The 22,016-nt window shown below is 40.5% G+C and overlaps 1 protein-coding gene across 3 annotated transcripts in view; it reads left to right on the top strand.

The window, feature by feature from the left end:
* The window catches only part of Naa15-16 (N-alpha-acetyltransferase 15/16), a 386,157-nt gene that overhangs the window by 207,219 nt on the left and 156,922 nt on the right, over positions 1 to 22,016 (top strand). For all 3 annotated transcript variants that reach the window (XR_016546872.1, XM_090371833.1, XM_090371822.1), the window contains one exon: positions 4,067 to 4,242. Coding sequence is in view for 2 of the 3 variants with exons in the window: in XM_090371833.1 (XP_090227959.1) it covers positions 4,067 to 4,242 (176 nt within the window). In the remaining variant the exon portion in view is untranslated. The remainder of the gene's footprint in view (positions 1 to 4,066; positions 4,243 to 22,016) is intronic.

Below are 22,016 nucleotides of genomic sequence, written 5' to 3'. Positions count from 1 at the left end.
CAGTTGTTAATCAGTCCAAACTAGAGATTGAACAGGCTAAGAGTAGAAAACTTGCTTCTTGTCCTAATGGTAGCCGAGCATTCTGGTCTCTTGCCAAAGCTATTGGCCGCAACTTTTGCCCATCTCTGCTCCCACCTCTGTCCAAACCAGATGGTTCTGTTGTCACTTCAGCCAAGGATAAAGCTCACCTGCTAGCGTCCCATTTTTCTTCCAGCTCATGTATTAATGATCTTGGTAAAACACCTCCCACTATTCCCAACACGCTCCATTCAATGCCTCCTGTGGTCTTCCGTCAAAAGGATATCAGAAGGATTTTGATGAATCTTGATGCTAAGAAAGCTCCAAGTCCTGATGGTATTTCTCCACTTGTTCTCAAAACCTGTGCTCCTGAACTTACTCCTATTCTTTGCCGCCTTTTTTCACTTTCTGATTCCAAAGGTGTTTTTCCTTCTGCTTGGAAATTTGCTCATATCCAGCCAGTTCCTAAAAAGGGTGACAAATCCCTCCCATCCAATTATCGTCCCATTGCAATTACTTCTACTCTTTCTAAAGTAATGGAGAAATCAATTAACTGCCAACTCTTAAACTACCTAGAAACCTTCCGTCTGATCAACGATCGCCAGTATGGGTTCCGTCAGTGTCGATCCACTGGTGATGTTCTGGCTTATGTTACCCGTTTATGGACTAATTCAATGGAAAGGTTCGGTGAAACACAAGTGGTTGCTCTTGACATCTCAAAGGCTTTTTATCGTGTTTGACATAAAGGTCTTCTAAACAAGCTTCCATCTTATGGTTTGCCAATTTTTTTTAGTAATTGGTTATCCAGTTTTCTCTCTGATCGCTCACTGAGGGTGATGGTAGATGGCTCTCTGTCTTCTAACTTCTCCACTAATGCCGGTGTCCCCCAAGGTTCAGTTCTTTCCCCCACTCTTTTCCTCTTGTATATTAATGACCTTCCTCCATTGACTGGAAATCCTCTCCATAGTTTTGCCGATGGTAGCACATTGCATTCCACTTTCCATTTTGAGAAACCTTGTCCTGCTCAATCAGCTTCAACTTCTCGAAAATCTGCTACCAATTCCTTAAATGCCGATCTTCAGGTAATTCTCCAGTGGGGCAAAGACAACTTAGTTGATTTCAGCCCTTCTAAAACTCAGTCTTGTCTTATATCTCGCAAAAAGGATTCTTCTGCTCCTATGCTTATCTTTAGTGACACTCCGATTTCTAGGCAAAATGATATATCTCTTTTGGGGATTACCCTGACTTCTTATCTCTCTTGGCACAAACACATTACAAATATTGCTTCCTCTGCATCTAAAAAACTTGGTTTTCTCTTTCGCTCTCGGCATTACTTTTCTTCCAAACAGCTGCTCACTCTGTATAAATCGCAAATCCGCCCTGCCATGGAATATTGTTCCCACATCTGGGGTGGTGCCCCCAAAACCTCCCTCAGGCTTCTTGATTCCATTCAGAAGAGGGCAGTTAGGTTAATTAATGATTCATCTCTAACAGAGTCTCTCCACTCGCTTTTTCATAGACGTACTGTTTCTGCTGCATGCCTCTTCTACAGATACGTCCACGGACACTGTTCTTCTGAATTGGCTTCTATAATTCCCGTTCTCTCTTTCAAAACAGTCCAAACACGTGTCGCCACCAGCCAACATCCATTTACTGCCAACTTCAAACCCACACAACCAACTTTTCATCTTCCTCATTTATTCATTCAACTGCCGTTTTCTGGAACAACCTTCCTTCATACGTATTTCCTGAAAATTACAATCTACAGAAGTTCATGTCCACTGTCAACAAATATCTTCTTTCGTCTTCTCAACCTCCAACCCAAGCATGGTACTAAGTACTATAGGTTCTAATACCTCTCGTGTTTGGGATTCTCATAACAAAAAAAAAAAAAAAAAAAAAAAATAGATGCAGAGTGCTGGTACACAACTGATCAGAATGAAATACATTTTGAGACTGACAAAAAATACCTGTGTAGTTTACTGCATCGGGTTATACGCCTGTCTAGTTTCACACAGTGTTCGTAAGGAACACTCACGTAGCATCATCCATAGAAGTGTTAAGGATTAGTTGTCATTTTTCTGGCCAAATTTCTAAAAGGTAAAAGTCCTTTAGAAGGAATATAGTCTTGTTCCAGTTTTAAATGCTCTCCTAACCTTCAGATCATTAGGACTTTGGCAGCCCCTGTACTTCCTCATCATTACCATTAAGGAAAATTGGAAACAAGATTGACTCCTCCCCAGCACTTGTTACGGAGGAACCAGTGTTGGGTAATTATGTACGAAGAAACTGCTAAACATTCATACAGCATTTCTGGACCCTTATTGAAGATGTTGTTGATATTTAATGAAATGCATAAACTCCCCTGGTTGTGGTGGCTTTACAAAGTATAAATAGAATTTTATTTATGTATATTTATTAATGTTTAATGTTTTGTATGCTTACATTACACAAAAATTAGCATACAAAAATCATTATAATCTAAATCTGTTAGTGAGAACACTATATTAGAGCAAATTGGTCCTGTACACACTGCACTCGTCATTCAAGAAATTTGAATGACAAAAGTATCCTACCATCCAAATTCAACCAACCTAGACCTCTGTGATTTTTGAAACTGAATATTTAGCCTAAATGATGATTTGTTGGCATTCTAAACATCCAACAGACTGACCACAGAACTTAACTGGCTCATAGTTGAAGACTTCAGCAGTGCTTCTAGACTTGACAGAAACATTGGGACACTTGCATATCAGAGTAAACTACTTTATTTATTTTTGTTTTTAAATAAAACCCTGGAACTTTTTAATCAGACCTCGTGTAGTCCAAACTACTTCTCCTATCCACTGTACCCATTTCATTTGAACACATAGTCCTGTTTATTTTGAGTAACATATATGATATATGAATGAATTAAATAGAATAAATATAATTCAGTAAAATTTGGTAAATTCTCCATCTTCAGGTTTTGTCTTTATTCTTCACAAGCCGAGGCCTCCCTGGTCAGGAGCGGGAGTGCAGTAGCACACGCTCTTTGAGTAGACCAGGGTTCAAGGCCCTGACTGCTAAATACAGACGATCTGCCAACCCACCCGCACTGGACCAGCATGGCAGATTATGGTCCATTTCCCTTAGCATGAATTGTTGAGGAAGCTTCCATTCTGCAGTGGGTTGATAATGGCTACAGTTTACCTTTTTTTTTTTTTTTCTTTTCTTTTCTTTTTTTCTTTCTTTCACAAACCTGTGTTACATTTCCAGCATATATACTTGTTTTTTTATAGTTAAGCTACAGAGATGTAGATGAGACCCTGATCCAACTGTTGGATCTGGGTCTCATTGCAGCATTTGTTATATTACACTCACCACAATTTGCGAGACTCCTCTACCCGATAGTAAACATCTCTCTATATAAGTCAGTCAGCAATTCTGGAAAATGTACATTTTTGACTGTATAACAAATGTAAAGGTGTACATTTCTGACTGTGTAACAAATGTAAAGGAGTCTTGAGAAAAATTCAAACCCTTGGAATGTGTGCTGAAAGAAGCTGCTGCCTGATATGGTAAAAGACCTGAAAGACACTGCTTCGTCAGAAGAAGTTTTTGAAGATTAAGTTTTTGGCACATAATGTGAGAAGGGAAGGTTTTAACAATCTCAAAGAAAGCAAGTTGACAGCAGCAGAGAAGAAAAAATTATGTTATTCTAAAGCTTCAGCTGTTGCTTAAGGCACTGGCAGAGATTTTGGATGTGTCTAATGCTCTGGCTGGTAAGGTGTTTGAAATGAGCCCTCTGATGGATAAGTTATGTGTCATTTTTTAAAGATCATGAACATTTGCCGTGATTTCCACAAGAAAGGTAAACCCAGCCCTCTTTCTGTCATGACGTTTTTGTCCTAATATTTGTGACAATTTCCAGGGACGTATCCCATGTGAATATTATTATTTATATATATATATTATAGTATTGTATTCAATAATTTATTATATATTAAAGTTAATTATCTGTTCCTACTTAAAGTACACTAAAGCGTTTCTTTTTTTACCTTTTCAGAAACGGGTTCAGCAGAAAAAGAACCAGCAACAGCCTTACTTTGGGCATATTATTTTTTATCTCAACATTATGATTATCTGGGTTGTACTGCCAAAGCTTTAGAGTACATAAATACAGCTATAGATCATACACCTACACTTATAGAATTATTTGTTGCTAAAGCAAGGATATTCAAGGTGAGAACTTAGCTCAAAAAATAATTTAAGCTGAAAATTTAATAGTAAATTTCTATTTACTAATATTTGCTCGAATCTAAGCAACTACAGAAGAAATTAAGAAGTTGTCTTAGAATTGCAGCCCATTTATCTTTATAAATACTATACATTATGGAGGAAACCTTGGCTGCGATTATGTAATGATCAGTTAAGGTTGCTGCTGTTATTGCTTGTATCCAGCTAAAAATTTATTTATGAAATCGCACTGCAGTATAACTAACTCACAATGTAGGGGACTGTAAATTATGAATCTCAGCTTAAATGGGTTTGAATTATCTGTTTTTTTTTGTTTTTTTTTTAGTATATTTAAAAAAAAATACTTTCAAGTAGTTTTGCTGAATTATACAAAAGTTATATCAAAGTCACACATAGAAGTATGAATACTCCAAGTTCTCGGTTTATTTGAAGGCGTGACACAAAGAGTTGAAGGCCTTGCAGTAATCGATGTAGTGCTCCTTGTAGACTTGCTCGATGTAGTGCTTCTTGTAGGCTTGCTCCATGGCCTTTAGGTATGTAATTCCGTGAATAAGAAATTCTGAGATTGTCTCTGGGTGACTTATCATCTGGGTGAACTGTGCTAGGTGCTTCTGTGTGAAGGTGAACTTCTTGTACCAGTAGTAGTGGATGTTTTCTATTCCTGGGGTTCACCAGTTGTGGGACTTTCTGATCGACTGTTGTACTTACTTGGTTTTCTTTCGTTCTAATTCTATTGGGGAGGGGCTCAGCTGTTGTCTTCCCTCACTGCTCCATATGTTGCCCCAGAACCCCTTGATCCCCTTCTGCTCGGGTGGTCCACTGCTGTCTTTCATCTCTAGTTTTTCATTGAAGATTTTGTTGTTTACTATTATTATTGTTGTTGCTCTTATATTATTTCTTCCTGATTGGGGGGTTCGGGTACTGCTACCAAGTACACAGGGTGGTTGTAATGTCTGGTGTTACTGTCGGCCAAGGAAATCTCTGATTATCCTACAAGTGTTCAGGATTGTGACTTTCTGGAGTTCCTTGTAGGTGTTCTCTGGGAGACCTATTGCTGCTAGGCTGCTATGTAGAGTCTTTGGTACCATACCAGTGGTTGACACGATGATTGGGATGCTTGATACTTCTTGCATATGCCACATCTCCTTGATCTCATGTCTCAAGTTCGTGTACTTCCTAATTTTTTCCTCATGGGTTTTCTGGACATTGCTAGGGTTTGGCACCGCTATGTCAATCGGGTAGGAGGCCTTTTCCATCTTGTCCACAAGGGTTATGTGGGATGGAACTATCCGTTATTATGGTGCAATCCCAGTACAGCTTGTGGGTTCAGATCTCTAGTACTGCCTGGGGTTCGTACTTGTAGTATGGTACACTTTCTTTGGTCGACTGGTATTTCCTCGCTAGCTTCTGGTGTATTATCCTGGCTACCTGGTCGTGTCTATGAGTGTACTCAGTCTGGGCGATCACCTTGCACCCCGCGGTGATGTGTTGGATCGTTTCTGAGGCCAGGTGGCATCATCGATATGTCATCTGACATTCCGGGCTCCTTTGCAATGTATTTTCTATAGTTTCTGGTGTTGATTACCTGGTCTTGGATGGCCAGCATGAATCCTTCAGTCTTGAGGAAGAGCATTCCGCTTGTGAGCCATGCATTGGAAGCAATGGTGTCAATGTGATCTTGATGGAGGTCATTGTATTGTCTGCCATGGAATGTCTTCTTTGCCCATCTTTCTAACTTCGTTTCTTGTACTGTCTGGGTGGGAGGGGTTTCCTCGCTTAGGTTGAGTGGGGTATTCCACTTATCTATCTTCCTTATGGCCTGGTGGAGTGGTGCTGTGTTGTTCTCAAAATAATCCTTCAGGTTAACTATCGCTGTTTTCTGTTGTTCTATCAGGCCCCTTCCTCCCTCTTTCCGAGGTATTGTTATTCTCTCCACTGCTGACTTCGGGTGGTGTTCGCGACTCTTGGTCATCATTGTCCTTGTCTTTTGCATGATATCTTCTAGCTCGGTGTTAGTCCAATCTATGACCCTGAATGTGTATGTTAGTACTGGAGCTGCATAGGTGTTTATGGCTTTAACTGTGTTCCCTCCGTTCAGTTTTGGTTTCAGCAGGCTTCTGAGTCTCTGATGATATTTTTCGGTCAGGCACTTCTTGATTTCCTTGTACTCTAACTGCTCAGCCTGCATCATCCCTAGGTATTTGTAGGTCTCTCCTTCTGTCATAGCTTCGATCTCTTTACCAGTCAGCAGCTGGTAGTTTCGGCCAACTAATTTTCCCTAGTGCAGTGTGTGGGTCTTGCATTTTTCTAGACCAAAATTCCATCCTGATGTCCTTGCTGAATTCTTCAGTGATCCAGAGTAGTTGCTGGAGTTGCTTCTCGGTTGCTGCACAGAGTTTGATGTCATCCCTGTACATCAGGTGGGTGAGGGTGTACAGGTTCTTTCTTCCTTCTTTGAGGTTATATCCATACTTGCTGCCGTTGAGCATGGTGGATAGTGGGTTGAGTGCTAGACAGAACCATAGTGGGCTCAGAGCATCTCCCTGAAAGATTCCTCTTCTAATGGGGATTAGCCTGGTTGTGATGTTCTTGACCTTAATGGTGGTACTCCATTTCGCCATTGTTGCTCCTAGGAAGTTTGTCACTATCGGATTGACCTTGTAGGTCTTCAGGGTCTCTATTAGCCAGCTATGTGGTATGGAGTCGAAGGCCTTGCGGTAATCGATGTAGGCCATGTATAGGTTGCTGTGCTTCTTGAAGGCTTGCTCCATAACTGCGGCACCTATAGTTAATTGCTTCTTGCATCCTTTGCTCCTCCGCTTGCATCCTTTCTGCTGTTCGGCCATTATGTTCTGACTCTCTAAGTGGTCTGATATCTTCTTAGTTATGCAGCTGGTCAGGATCTTGTACATCTTTGGGAAGCATGTGATTGGCCTGTATTTCACCGATAATTAATAATAATAATAATTATTATTATTTTGTATAAGATCACAAAAAACTTTCCGTGATAATCTCTTCATACGATGGCATCTGTTAATGATAGAGCTAATGGAATTAACCACAGCACTTCTAGCACCATTCAGTAATACCAGCTGACCTTATTTGAGAATGAGAATGATGCACACATGCCTTCTAATACCCTTGGGACAGCTCAGAACATTTCAAAATAACCATAATGCTTAAACCAAACCAGCAGTAGTTTGTTTGTTTGTTATTTGGTTTTTAGGAGCATTAGCAACTAAGGCCATATTGCTCCAGGGTATGCGGTGGTCATTCCCTGACCTTTCCGCATCCTCCGTATTTGGTGGTGACAGGCTCGAACCCCGGTCTAATCAAGAAGCGTGTGCTATGCACTGCTGCTCCTTCCCACCTGGCTACGGAGGCGCCTCCAGCAGTAGTGTTGCCCCATTTTGTATCACAGGTGATATCATGTAGCCTAATAGGTCCCAGTTTTTTACTTTGGTATTTGGAAAAAAGTATTCAGTTTTTAAGTTGTGCTTTGAGTATACTGATGCTTGGCCTTTTACCAGTGCTTATTAATTTTAAATTATTAATTAATCAAAAATTTTGCAAATGTGCTTTTTGGTCATGAAAAATACTCACTAGTTTTAATGTAAATGTAGATGTGGAATACTCATTCAGTTTGTTGGCAACCTGAGCAGGATCATCAACAGTAAATCTGTTCATATCTAGTGGACCAATGTAATTCAACCTTTTCCTTCTACTGTTTACTGTAAAGAAGTCTTTACTGCTTTTCTTTGCCAGAGACTTCTCATTATCTTCCTTAGCTTGCCAGACCTCCTTTATGACTTGATTGCAGACTAGCTTGTATCTACTATAGGCATCTATATCACCTGATATTTTGTGTATCTCGTGCCTTTTTCTTCACTGCCATGAGTCTCATCTGGCATCCATTTAGTCCATGCTTTGATCTTTATCTCTTAGTTGGTATGTGGTTACTTCCCTGAATGCTTCCAATTAGAATTTGCTGTTGGTAACTTCATCAGTGGGTCCCACTGTATATAATTAAAAAATTTTCTGTGACTGCTGTAGCCATCTATACGAAAGCTAAAGCCCTTTCTCTTGCCTTTGACAATAGTTACTGCTTTAAGTTAATCCCTCGTGAGTACATTGTGATCACTATCACGTAGTGGGTCTTTTATCTACAGATTCTTGGCGCCTTCGTAGCCAGGTGGGCAGGAGCAGCAGTGCATATCACACGTTTCTTGATTAGACCGGGGTTCGAGCCCGTGACCACCAAATACGGAGGATGCGGAAAGGTCAGGGAATGACCACTGCATATCCCCAAAGCAATATGGCCTTAGTTGCTAATGCTCCTAAAAACCAAATAACAACATCTACAGATTCTTAATGCATGAAGAGTCACTGCTGATAGTCAGAGGCAAATTGCTGCTATGGATAAAGGGATGGTTGAGTGGGAGAAGACAGAGAGTGGTAATCGATGGACACTGCTCTTCGTGGATTAATGTTATTAGTGGAGTCCCTCAGGGTTCAGTGTTGGGTCTATTGTTGTTTTCTGTATTTATAAATGATATTGATGATTGTATATCAGGCTTAATGTCCAAGTTTGCAGACGATACGAAGGTTGGCAGGGTTGTTAATGACAGTACACTGCTGCAACAGGATCTAAAAAGTTGAGCAGGTGGGCTGAGAGGTGTCAAATGAAGTTTAACATTGACAAATGTAAAGTACTACATATGGGAAGCAGTAATCCCAGAGTAACGTATCAACTATGTGGTACCACAGTGATAGAGAATGAAAAGGACCTGGGGGTAATTGTGCAGGCAAATCTGAAGTTTTCTGAGCAGTGCAGATGGTCTGCAAGAGTAGCTCATGGTACCTTGTCAATGATATACAGGAATTTTTCTAGCAGGAATAAGGTGATTATCCCCTTGTATATGGCAATGGTCAGTACACACCTTGAGTACTATATACAGGTCTGGAGGCCTCATTTTAGGAAGGATGTAGGAGCGAGTGTAGAGAAGGGCAACAAGATTAGTGACTGGAACAAAGGGTTGTTCTTACGAAGAAAGGCCTAAGTTTTGCAAATTACAGTGTCTGGAGACTAGGCACCTGTAAGGTGATCTGATTGTGGTGTAGAAAGCCTTGAATGGTTTGAGCATGCTCAATGCAGGTGGGATTCTTCCTCTTTGCTCAGAATAATCACCTGAGAGGGCATAAATTCAAATTGAGGAAAGGTGGTTGTACGATAGATGTGCGGAAGTTTGCCTTTAGCCAGCGGGTGGTTGATTGGTGGAACAAACTTCCATCTGTCGTAGAAGTTGAAAGCTTAAATAGATTCAAAGCAGAACTTGACAGACATTTGGAGCAAGTGGATGGGTGAAATAAGGGTTTTTTTTTTTTTTTTTTTTGTCTGATGCTATATAAGCTTGCTTTCTTGCATCATGTGCCTTTACTAATGCTAAGAGTATTACTTTCTCTTTTGCCTCCTTAACATGCTTGTGTAGGAAACAGTTGTCCAATAAATCCACAACAGTCTTGCTGCTTGCTACTTTAACTTTCCAGTCAATATCTGGAAAGTTAAAATACCCCCTTTGTAAGAACTTCTGTGATTTTCTGGCCCGCTCTATATTTCTGTACAGTTGTTCATTGTACTCATCACAGTCATCAGGCCTGTAACATACTACTGCCCTAAATTTTGTTTTCCCAGTGCTTGTGTCACACCAAACTCACACAACACTGCACTAACCACTCATGTCCACTCGATGCAATGCCTTAGATGTTATGGAATTGGGAGTATAATTCCTTCCCCACCTGTACTCATTCTATTCCCCATATTCAAATTCTGAATCCCTTAAATCTGGCTGACACTAGGTCTCTGATATCCCCACAAAATCTGCATTTGATGATTTGATTAGTATCAAATTTATCAAATTTGATAAATTTATCAAATTTATTACTTGCTAATAAAAAATTTGCTTCAAATTTATCAAATTTATTACTTGCTACTAGCATTACAAGTACTGTATATCTGCAAGTGTATCCGTTCATACAAGTATATCTGCAACTGTTTTTACTCTTAGTAACCCTTATATAGCCCTTGTATTTGCTTGTTCCACAAGGACCTTTCACTTTCACCTCTGCCTATGACTACTGTTATTGTATTAATCTGTGGGTCCCTTGATAGCACAGCAAATATTCTTTCACCATTTCTATTTAATGTGTCCGATCCCAGTAGAAACAGTCTCTCCTGTTAACAAGCACAGATCATGCTGAGAAAAATTCTATCCCATAAGCCTTGCATACTGTCTTCCATACCAAATTGATTGACAAGGCTCTCATCATGTACTCCCTCTTATCATATCTGGGCAGGATTGCAAACACTTTCAATTTCAGTCCTAATTCGTGACTTTTCTTTTAACATTTCTCTGTACTTGTTAGTTAAATCCTCAGACTTCCTATTCTTTATATCATTAGAACCAATACCTATGTGTTAAAAGTATCTTTAAAAGGCACAATATCACCTTGTGCCTTTTAAAGATATGTGCTCTACTTCATCTACTTTAGACTCCTAGCCGACATACTTTGGTCCTATCCCACCTGTCCTTTTTGCACAGTATGCTTCCTACTTTTCTGAATATCGAGTCACCACTGTGGAGGCATTAATTGTACAAAACTTAGGAATTAATCCAACACAATTAAACTAGTATTTACAAAAAACACTTTGAAGTTAACATATGAACAGTAAACATGAAATCATTCATGTTTATTGTTCTTAGTCACAAACTCTTCTGGAACTTTGGTTTAATTTTGCAAAGCAGTATTTCACTACATGTCTAACTGTTCTTGACAGTGCTCAGTGTAGTATTAGTATTGGCCGCATGGTGCAAGAAAGCCTATGGCTTATGCTGCACTGGCCAAAAAACGAATAAAACAATGATAAAAAAAATAATAATAAATAATAATAATTAGTAAAAGAAAATGAAATTAAACCTATCATCCTATGCACTTCCCTAACCCAAAGGTACTATCCAGATGACCTTTGAATTTTCCCAAACTGTCAGCCTCCACCACCCATGTAGGCAACTTATTCCAGTAATTTATAACTCGCTGGCTAAAATAAAACTTCCTGCAGTCCAATCTAAACATTTCCCCCTGTAACTTGAATTTATGTCCCCTAGTTCTAGCATCATTTCTAACCTTGAAAATGTCATCCACATTCATTTTACTGATGCTTCTCAGAGCCTTACACACCTCAGTCAAATCTCCTCTAAGGTGTCTAGTTTCCAAACTCTGCAACCCACATATTCGAAGTCTTTCTTCATAAGGACACTCTTTTGCCGATCTCACCAGGCGAGTTACTTGTCTTTGCACCCTTTCAAGAAGCTCGATGTCTTTCTTTAGGTGTGGTCTCCATACTCGAACACAGTATTCCAAGTGTGGTCTAAAAAAAATCCTTATATAATGGGATTATCACATCCCTATCTCTACTTGCAAGATCATCGATCGGACACCATGGGCCTTCCTTGCAACCTGTTTACAATGCTCAGAGAATTTCAGGTCAGACCATATCGTAACACCCAAGTCCCTTTCCTCCAGTACTGGGTTCAGTTGAACTCCACCAAGTGAATAAGTTATTTTGGGATTACTGTTTCCCAGGTGTAATACCTTACACTTTGTTCTGACCATTCCTGAAGTCTATCTAGGTCTCTCTGAAGAAGCTCAGCTTGACAGTGATCATTAACTATTCTACCAATTTTAACACCATCCGCAAATTTAGACATCACGCCCTCTATCCCTTCTTCAGTGTCGTTTATGAAAATTAAAAACAACAGTGGTCCTAATACTGATCCTTTGGGAACTCCACTTCTTACATCAACCCAATCTGAGGAATAGCCATTTATCACAACCCTCTGCCTCCTGCCCTGAAGCCATCCTGCTATCCATCTAAGGATTTGCCCAGTGATTCCAACCTGTTCCAGCTTATAAAGCAACCGCTCGTGTGGGACTGAGTCAAAAGCTTTGCTGAAATCTAAATAAACAATGTTGAAATTTCCAGCTCGTGAGTGACCCTTTCAAAATAGCGAACCAGATTTGTTAAACATGATTTTCCCTTTACAAAACCATGCTGAGTATCCTTTAAAATTTCAATTTGATCCAAATGATCCTGAATTCCACCCTTGATCATTGCCTCCATAATTTTCCCTACCACTGAAGTCAGACTGACATGTCGATAATTTCCCACTTCACTCTTAGAGCCACCCTTATTTATGGGAGATACATTGGCACTTTTCCAATCCAAGGGAATCTCCCCAGAGTCTAATGATGCTCGCATAATTAGCTTCAATGGTTCAATGCACTCACTTGCCGCCTCCCTTAAGATTATAGGGTATATTCCATCAATTCCAGGAGCCTTACTGGCCTGTAGGCTCGAAAGTTTTTTTCATTAAATAATCTTGCGAAATTTCAATATCATTAAATACATATTTTTCAACTTCGCTCCCAAAATTTCCCATTGCCACAAAGATTTTTCATTTGTAAATATCGATGCAAAATAACTGTTGAGTTCATCTGCAATGGCAGTTGGTATATTTAATACTATCCCCTTTCCCTTACGTAAAGGTCCGAACTGGTTTGTCCTGCTCTTCTTGGCATTTATATATGTGAAGAATTCCTTATCCCCCCTCTTTGCTCTGTTTGCTAGTGATTTCTCATAAACTGCCTTTGCCTGTCGAACCTTTTCTGTGGCTCTATTACAGATCACCTTGTAGCTGTTATAGGCTTCAGTACTTTTTATTGCTCTGTAACTTTTCCATGCACCTTCTGCTCAAGTAATGTGGCAACTTCACTATTTATCCAACTTGGAACCCTCCTCGTGGAGTATTTTTTTAATGGAATATACACATTCAAGGCATCTGTGATTAATGTTTTAAAAGCATACCACAGTTCAAATGTATTCATTCTCTGCGCGATATCTACCCAGTTAATAGACGCCATGTAGTACCTTAAGGCGGCGCCTCCATAGCCAGGTGGGCAGGAGCAACAGTGAGCAGCACACGCTTCTTGATCAGACCAGGGTTCGAGCCCTTGACCACCAAATACAGAGGATGCAGAAAGGGATGGAAATGACCACCGCATATCCCCGTAGCAATATGGCCTTAGTTGCTAATGCTCCTAAAAACCAAATAACAATAACAATACCTTAAGGCATCGTAATTTCCTTTTCCGAAATTAAAACCCAATCCTTTGCCTTTTACTGCTGCTACCTCTCTCATCATCATCCACCGTAGAACTCCGTGATCACTTCCTGCTACTGGTTCCTCTGCTGTCAGCCCTGTTATGTAATCTGATTCATTTTTTTTTTTTTTTTTTTTTTATATATATAAACCCCAAACACGAGAGGTATTAGAACCTATTGGGTTGGAGGTTGAGAAGACGAAAGAAGGTATTTGTTGACATAGGACTTCAACGTCTGTAGACTGTAATTTTCAGGAAATACGTATGAAGGAAGGTTGCATTATAGAAACCAATGCAGAAGAAGAACAGTGCCCATGGAAGTATCAGTAGAAGAGGCATGCAGCAGAAACAGTACGTCTATGAGACAGCAAGTGGAGAGACTCAGTTAGAGATGAATCATTAATTAACCTAACTACCCTCTTCTGAATGGAATCAAGAAGCCTGAGAGAGGTTTTGGGGGCACCACCCCAGATGTGGGAACAATATTCCATTGCAGGGCAGATTTGCGATTTATACAGAGTGAGCAGCTGTTTGGAAGAAAAGTAACGCCGAAAGCGAAAGAGAAAACCAAGTTTTTTAGATGCAGAGGAAGCAATATTTGTAATGTGCTTGTGCCAAGAGAGATTAGAAGTCAGGGTAATACCCAAAAGAGATATATCATTTTGCCTAGAAATCGGAGTGTCGCTAAAGATAAGCATAGGAGCAGAATAATCCTTTTTGCGAGATATAAGACAAGACTGAGTTTTAGAAGGGTTGAAATCAACTAAGTTGTCTTTGCCCCACTGGAAAATTACCTGAAGATCCACATTCAAGGAATTGGTAGCAGATTTTCGAGAAGTTGAAGCTGATTGAACAGGGCAGGGTTTCTCAAAATGGAAAGTGGAATACAATGTACTATCATCGGCAAAACTATGGATAGGATTTTCAGTCAATGGAAGAAGGTCATTAATATATAAGAGGAAAAGAGTGTGGGAAAGAACTGAACCTTGGGGGACACTGGCATTAGTGGAGAAGTTAGAAGACAGAGAGCCATCTACCATCACCCTCACTGAGCGATCAGAGAGAAAACTGGATAACAATTACTAAAAACAGTTGGCAAACCATAAGATGGAAGCTTGTTTAGAAGACCTTTATGTCAAACACAATCAAAAGCCTTTGAGATGTCAAGAGCAACTACTTCTGTTTCACCAAACCTTTCCATTGAATTAGTCCATAAATGGGTAACATAAGCCAGAACATCACCAGTGGATCGACACTGATGGAATTCATACTGGCGATCGTTGATCAGATGGAAGGTTTCTGGGTAGTTCAAGAGTTGGCAGTTAATTAATTTCTCCATTACTTTAGAAAGAGTAGAAGTAATTGCAATGGGACGATAATTGGATGGGAGGAATTTGTCACCCTTTTTTAGGAACTGACTGGATATGAGCAAATTTCCAAGCAGAAGAAAAAACACCTTTGGAATAAGAAAGTGAAAAAAGGTGGCAGAGAATAGGAGTAAGTTCAGGAGCTCAGGTTTTGAGAACAAGTGGAGAAATACCATTGGGACCTGGAGCTTTCTTAGCATCAAGGTTCTTCAAAATCCTTCTGACATCCTTTCGACGGATGACCACAGCAGGCATTGAATGGAGCATGTTGGGAATGGTGGGAGGTATTTTACCAAGATCATTAATACATGAGTTGGAAGAAAAATGGGATGCTAGCAGATCAGCTTTATCCTTGGCTGAAGTGACAACAGCACCATCTGGTTTGGACAGAGGTGGGAGCAAAGATGGGCAAAACTTGCAGCCAATAGCTTTGGCAAGAGACCAGAATGCTCGGCTACCATTAGGGCAAGAAGCAAGTTTTCTACTCTTAGCCTGTTCAAACTCTAGTTTGGACCGATTAATAACTTGCTTTACAATTGTTGCAAGCTTTGGTGTAGGCAGGAAATGAAACTGAAGAATTAGAAACAAGCCAATTACGATATGCAGCTTTCTTCTCTTGAACAGCGTTACCACATTTATTGGAAAACCAAGGTTTAGATAAAGGACGAGATTTTAAAGTGGAATGTGGGATAAAGGATTCCATTCCTGCAAGAATAATTTCACTGACACAATCTGAGCAAACATTGACATCAGAAGTTTTGAAACAGTGATCTGACCAAGGAAAAGAAGAAAAGAAGTCTTGCAGATCATCCCATTTTGCATTCTTGTAATGCCAAACAACACGAGGTCGGGAATAGCCATGAGATAACGGTTCCATTGGAGAAGAGACAATCAGCAAGTTGTGATCTGAAGTGCCTAAAGGTGGCGTCTCCATAGCCATGTGGGCAGGAGCAGCAGTGCGTAGCACACGCTTCTTTATCAGACCGGGGTTCGAGCCCGTGACCACCAAATACGGAGGATGCAGAAAGGTCAGGAAATGACCACCGCATATCCCCGGAGCATAAGGTATAAGGTATGTTCGTGTCAGACGGCACCTGGGATTTCTCCCATCTCCGCTGGCTGATGACCCTCCTATGTGCGAGCAATGCGACACCGTTTTATCCGTCCAACACATTTTATGCGATTGTACCAATTTTATAAATGCTCGTTTTATCGCTTTTACCCATCTGACTGAGCCAGATTTTAAATGACAACGACAACGTGTCAGCAGTTTTTAAATTTTTAAAATCGATCAATATATATACACTCATATGAAATATACAATTTGCTTTTATGTATTGATATGTCTGTATATATATATATATATATATATATATACACATGCAACTTTAGACGAAGTAACCTTTTTTAAAACTAACAAGTCTAATATTTTTTTTTTGAATTTTATTCTTTCCATGGCGCATTATAACCTTGCTGTTTTTGCGCCACAAAAATCCAAATCAATCAATCAATCAATCCCATCTCCGCGTGTGTTTCGCTGTATCGAGGACAGTACACTGTCAAGCCAGAGACTTGAAAGTGTGTGGGTCGTGTCTGTGCAGTTTGATATGTTGTTCCCATTGTTTATCCGGCTTATTGGCCGCCAGGCCCCTAGTGGGGCCCGACGTTGCCCATACCCTGCCACGTGGAGGCTAGCCGGGTGTATCCAGTATCACAACAATTTGCTCTGGCAGGTCCTGCCACCTAGTTTCCTGGGATTTCAGTGGCTAGGGCCTATTTAAAAAAAAAATAAATAAATAAAATAAACATAAACTTTTATGCATTTGACATTAATGCTTAATGGGATTGCTGTTAGGAAATCGCTGGTTAGGGTTGAACACTAAAGAGATGTGTTAAAGGCCAAATAGGTCGGGCAAAATTTTGATGTTATTAAATTTAGACATGTAACGCTAGATAAAAGCTGATAGTGTTAGATATCTTAGAGATTTGCACAAAACCGGAATAATTTAGACGTTGGTTATAATTTGGCGGCATTGTTATGGGGTGTACTCGGTCGATTTAGTGAGAGAGAGAGGGGGGGAGATTGAAGACTGGGGAGGAAACAGATAGAAGAATAGGGACGGATAGAGTAGGCATCCCCAAAGAGGTCAGTGGAGATGAGCCCCACCAGGCGAAATATGGGGGGTAGGCAGGGAGGAGAGGAGACAGAGGTCCGTCTCCTCCATTCCCTGCCTGGGGATGGGGTTTTAAAGGGAACCAGGTTAGAGTACCCAGTTCGGATCGCCAATGGCGTGTTGGCAGCAAAGCCGCAGAATGTCTTCGTCGGTGTCTTGTCCAAGGAGTGTCGAATCCGGTATGAAGGTCCAGCTGCCCATCCCGCTCTGGGGGTGGGATATGTTAGCTGGCAGTGGGGAACCTACCAGGTGAAGGGGGGAGACGCACACATTTACTTCATTCGGAATGTGCATTCTCACTCTACTTGCATTCTTTTTTTTTTTATTATTATTATTATTTTTTTTTATACTTTTTTCTTATTTTATAATTTTTTTTGTTATTTATTTATTTATTTTTTTATACTTTTTTCTTATTTTACAATTTTTTTTTTTTTTTTTTTTTTCTTTTTCACTCAACTCATTCATCTTTTTCTCACACACCAGGAGGGGATGCAATGATCGGTAGCGTAAATTTAAATACTAATTAAAACCAGGGTTAGTGTGTACTTAACTTAGCATTTGTGTTCTTTTCTCTCACGCTTGCACTTTTATTCATTCTTCTAGTTCTCATCTCATTTATTCGACTCTTTCTTTCTGCACTGCACTCTCTGGGCACCGCAACTTACTGTTATTCTTCAGTTGTGGTGCAGGCCTAGCTGCAAGGTTTTTTTTTTTTTTTTTTGCAGGCCAGGGGAGAATGCAGTGATAGCGTTTATGTGGTTTGTAAATGTTTGTTGGTACAGTATATATAAAGTAATGTAAGTTATTTTTAACTTTGTATTCTTTCGGCCAATTACATTTGCTCTTCTGCTCACTCCCATTCACTTTCTCTGCATGCATTCCCATCCCCCTCCCCTACATTGGTTTGGGGCCCCAGGTTCCTACACATGGCATGGTAGTCATGGGGAGTTTTGTTATGTCAGGTTTCTGTCAGGGTGCAGAATACTGCTATCCTAACAGTTTTTAAGTCATCATCTGGGCGTGGTGGGAAACTTGGGCAATTTTACTATTGATTATTGTTTAATTGCTGGGGGGCTGAAATTGCTCTGCGCATTTCGAAAACTTTCTGTGTGAAAGATGTAAAAGCTTTATAATTTTGCTCTTCTATGATGAAGAGATGTTCTTCTCCCCTGGGAAGGGGACCAATCTGTGCTATTAGCTCTGTTCTGGGGATGTCATATATTATACATTCATAGAGAATGTGTGCCCAGTCTTCACTTTCGCCACAGGTGCAGTTTGGGTCATCGGTCAGGCCTAAGGAGGTTAGTTTCGCCTTTAGGGAGCCGTGCCCTGTCAATATAAATGTTGTAAAAAGTCCTGGGGCATACCACTTAGGTGGCTTTGGGCTAACCATTGACACCAGTGGCAGAAACCGTTTGGTGACCAGACCTCTGGTTTCCTGCTCCCACTTTGTTTGCCATAGCTCGTGGAGCTTTGTGGCTATTCTTTTTCTTTCATCATTGAAGGTATTGGTTGTATCAAGGGCTATCCCCAGAAATTCTGTGGGTATGCCCTTTTTAAATCTATAATATAAGCCTCTTTTGGCTACTTCCAGGTAAAGTGGGAGAGTTCCGGCCAGCAACTGTAGTGCAGGTGTGCTTACTGTGCGACATGCTCTGGTAATAGTTAGGATTCCAAATAACAAAAAACAACAACAACAACATTGCCTAAAGGACCTCTCACTTCAACCGTGTACTTAGAAGGGTTATTTGTGAGAAAAAGATCAAGCGTATTGGCTGTATGATTAGGATTGTCCGGTATTCTTGCAGGTAAATGAACAATCTGTGCAAGGTCATTAGTAATTGCAAAAGCCTCAGCATCTTGACCAGCTGGATCAGTGTGACTAGAAAACGGAAGCCAGCTGGAGTTGTGAACGCTAAAATCATCAAGGAAAATTGCCTCACTGTTTGGGAAGTTGGACTGGAGAAAGTCAAGTTGCAAAGCGAGTAAGTCAAAGAGCTCCAAGTAATTAGTGGAGTGGGGAGAACGGTAGAGACAACAGATGAATTTGACACAATGAGGAAGAGAGATTTTAAGCCAGAGAGGATCGAAAAGAGGAGATTCCAAATTATCATGTCTCTGACAGGGAATATTGGAACGGACATATGCACAAGTACCACCTTTGAGGCGAAAGGAATCATACAGCGAATAATTTGGGCATATGAGATGAGCAGTAGTTGAATCAACCGATAACTGAGATTCTGTCAGAAAAAGTACAGGGGGTTTGGCAGACTGCAAGTGGAAATGGACATCGTTGATATTAGAATTGAGACCACGTATATTTGTGAAATGAATTAGGAAGTACTTGGGAGGTTTAGATCTTTTCGCAGATAAGCTTGCTCTATTAGTTTCACAATTCATGGTGTATTCAATAGTAAGAAAAAGTGTGTGGGACATGCTGTATGAAGTAATGAAATTTTTGGATATGGCATACACATAGTAAGTATATACCCAGATCCTTGACATAACATGGCCTCGACAATACTCCCCGCATACACACTACTTGGACTCCTTCCAGTCACTATCTGACAGAGTAGGGGTAGAAGATTATACACTAGCTGATCCGGAAGCCTCCTAAAGAGTTACCAATAGGTTCGGTCCGGTCCGGTGTACTAACTAGCGGCCGGCCTGCGAACACCGTTTTAGAGCTGTACCCTCGAAATGTAAGGAATATTGGATCTCGCCACGATGTTCATCATAACCTAAAAAGTCATCAATCATACTGCATGATGGAAGAGATAGGGAAGGGTTGACCGGAACTTAGCTCTAGAGACTAAACATGGGTTCCACCACTTCAAGTCTCCAATAAGCAAAGTGGTGGTATTGCACCGGTTGATGAGAGTCATCTACCACCTAGTACTGCCTGGTATCATAGAGGGGCGGCGTTTCTCCATGTGGTGTGGGCGCCACACTTCGACTCCTGCTTACATTGGTTCACACCTGGGTGGTCACCCACCATGTACTTGTACATGGAGGTTATACCCAGGATTACTAACAGTCCCACCATCGTGAAGGTGCAAGCAGAGGATTTGGCTGTCACAAACTGTCCGGACTTCGCCGAAATTGGGTTCACTTGACTAGAGTGTCACCCGAATATCAGTTCCATCAGCGTTTTAGACTCCCAGGTAACAAATACAGCTTGTCTGGCATATCTGAGAGAATGTCTGTGACGTCAAGGACCTCGTGGGTGATGATGAGGTCTAGGATATTCTTTTCTCTGGTACTTTCCCTGACATGTTGATACAAATAACAGTCATCTAGTTGATTTAAAAATTTTGTTCCCCATGTTGAGTTTCCTTCCCATTTACTCCAATCAATTAGAGCCAAATTTAAATCACCCATAATAAGACATTGACGCTTACTTGCCCATTCCATTTGCGTGTAGAGGCTTTCGTCATAATCTTTACAATCACATGGTCTGTAGATTACTCCTACTCGCATTATATCTTTGGTTCAAACTATCTCACACCATACAGATTCTATACTAGCATGTGAAACGTCTGAAACCAGGAAAGCTATCGTCGCACTCAGGCTGCTTCTGATAAGAAGCATAACCCCACCACCCCTTCTATCTAACCTATCCTTCCTAAATACATTATACAAGCCGTACTGAAACTCATCATCCTCAATTTCCGGGTGGCACCACTTCTCCATAAGCTCTATTATGTCTGCGTTACTTGTTTTAACGAGCCGTTCGAATTTGCTCGTTTTATTTACGACACTTCTAATATTAATGTATAAACAATTAAGACTTACTGTTCTTGTATATTTAACAACCCTAACACAACCCTTGAAGTTATTTAGGCTCTCTCCCCTGCCATTAGCTACTCGCTCACTTGAAACGTTTCTGTCTCCAGAACATCTAGATAATATGTCCAGTTGGGGTAACAGATAAGAACTCTTGAGGTATGTGCAAGAGTTACTTTGACCAATATTATCAGATAAACGCGTGTCAGTATTAACCACATCCCTCCTAACTAGCAGTTTCCCTGGACCTTTAAGGTATCCTCAATAATACTGGCAAAAACGTTTGCACTGCCTTTGTTTAAGTGTATCCGGTCTCTACAAAACAAATTCCTTCTACCTACAAGTGTGGGCCAAGCTGATAGAAATTCCCCCCTAAAGCCTTGCAGAGTCCTTCAAGTCTTGAGTTAATCCACAAGGCTTTTAACATATAATCCCTCCTATCGTGTCTGTGCAAAATTGCAGACACATAGACATTGTGGCCTAGCTCACGGCATTTCCTCAGCATGGTCCTGTATTTTTCCAACAAATCGTCAGATCATGTATGTTTAATGTCATTAGTCGCCACACGAATAATAATATTCTCTTTACCCCCTTTAAAATCTGACAGTGTTGGTGACATCATTAATAGTTGCTCCCGGCAGACATACCCTGGTTCTACTCCACCTATCGTTATTACAAAAAATATTCCCCGTTTCCCTGACAATGGAGTCTCCTAATAAAACAATGTCCTTTTTAATCAGAGTAGTTTGCACTTGGTTTTTCTGTTTTGAGGCCCGAATCGGGTGTGCATCACTTGGTAGATTGCTGGAGTCTTGAGTTCCCGACAAGCTCCCAGATGCATTATTCTCGAGGGCAAGCACCCGTTTTTTCAGGGACTCAAATTGTTCCATCACCGCACCAAATTGTAATTTAAGATCAGTGCACTCCTTACATCGATCACAAAGAAAAGAATCCCCAGGTGAGCTATGATTAGTCACCAAGTTGACCTTGGAAAACATTACACAGGTTCCACAACGGATAAATCATAAATCATGACTCACCCGTAAATCGCCATCGGCTATTTCCGTGTGAGTCACGATACCCTGTGACATGTTTAAGGTAGATCTCGTAACTACCATTATAAAATTAGCTAAATATCAATGGAAATTAAATCTATAATATTATTAAAATCAAACTGTTACAGGAAAACCTATAACAAAATAATCCAACAATA

This window comes from Mastigoproctus giganteus, chromosome 1 (genome assembly GCF_048544385.1).
Source record: "Mastigoproctus giganteus isolate SK-2022 chromosome 1, ASM4854438v1, whole genome shotgun sequence".
NCBI lineage: Eukaryota > Metazoa > Arthropoda > Arachnida > Uropygi > Thelyphonidae > Mastigoproctus > Mastigoproctus giganteus.
The sequence above is the reverse complement of the archived record's forward strand: the minus strand, read 5'-3'. Positions and strand labels throughout refer to the sequence as shown.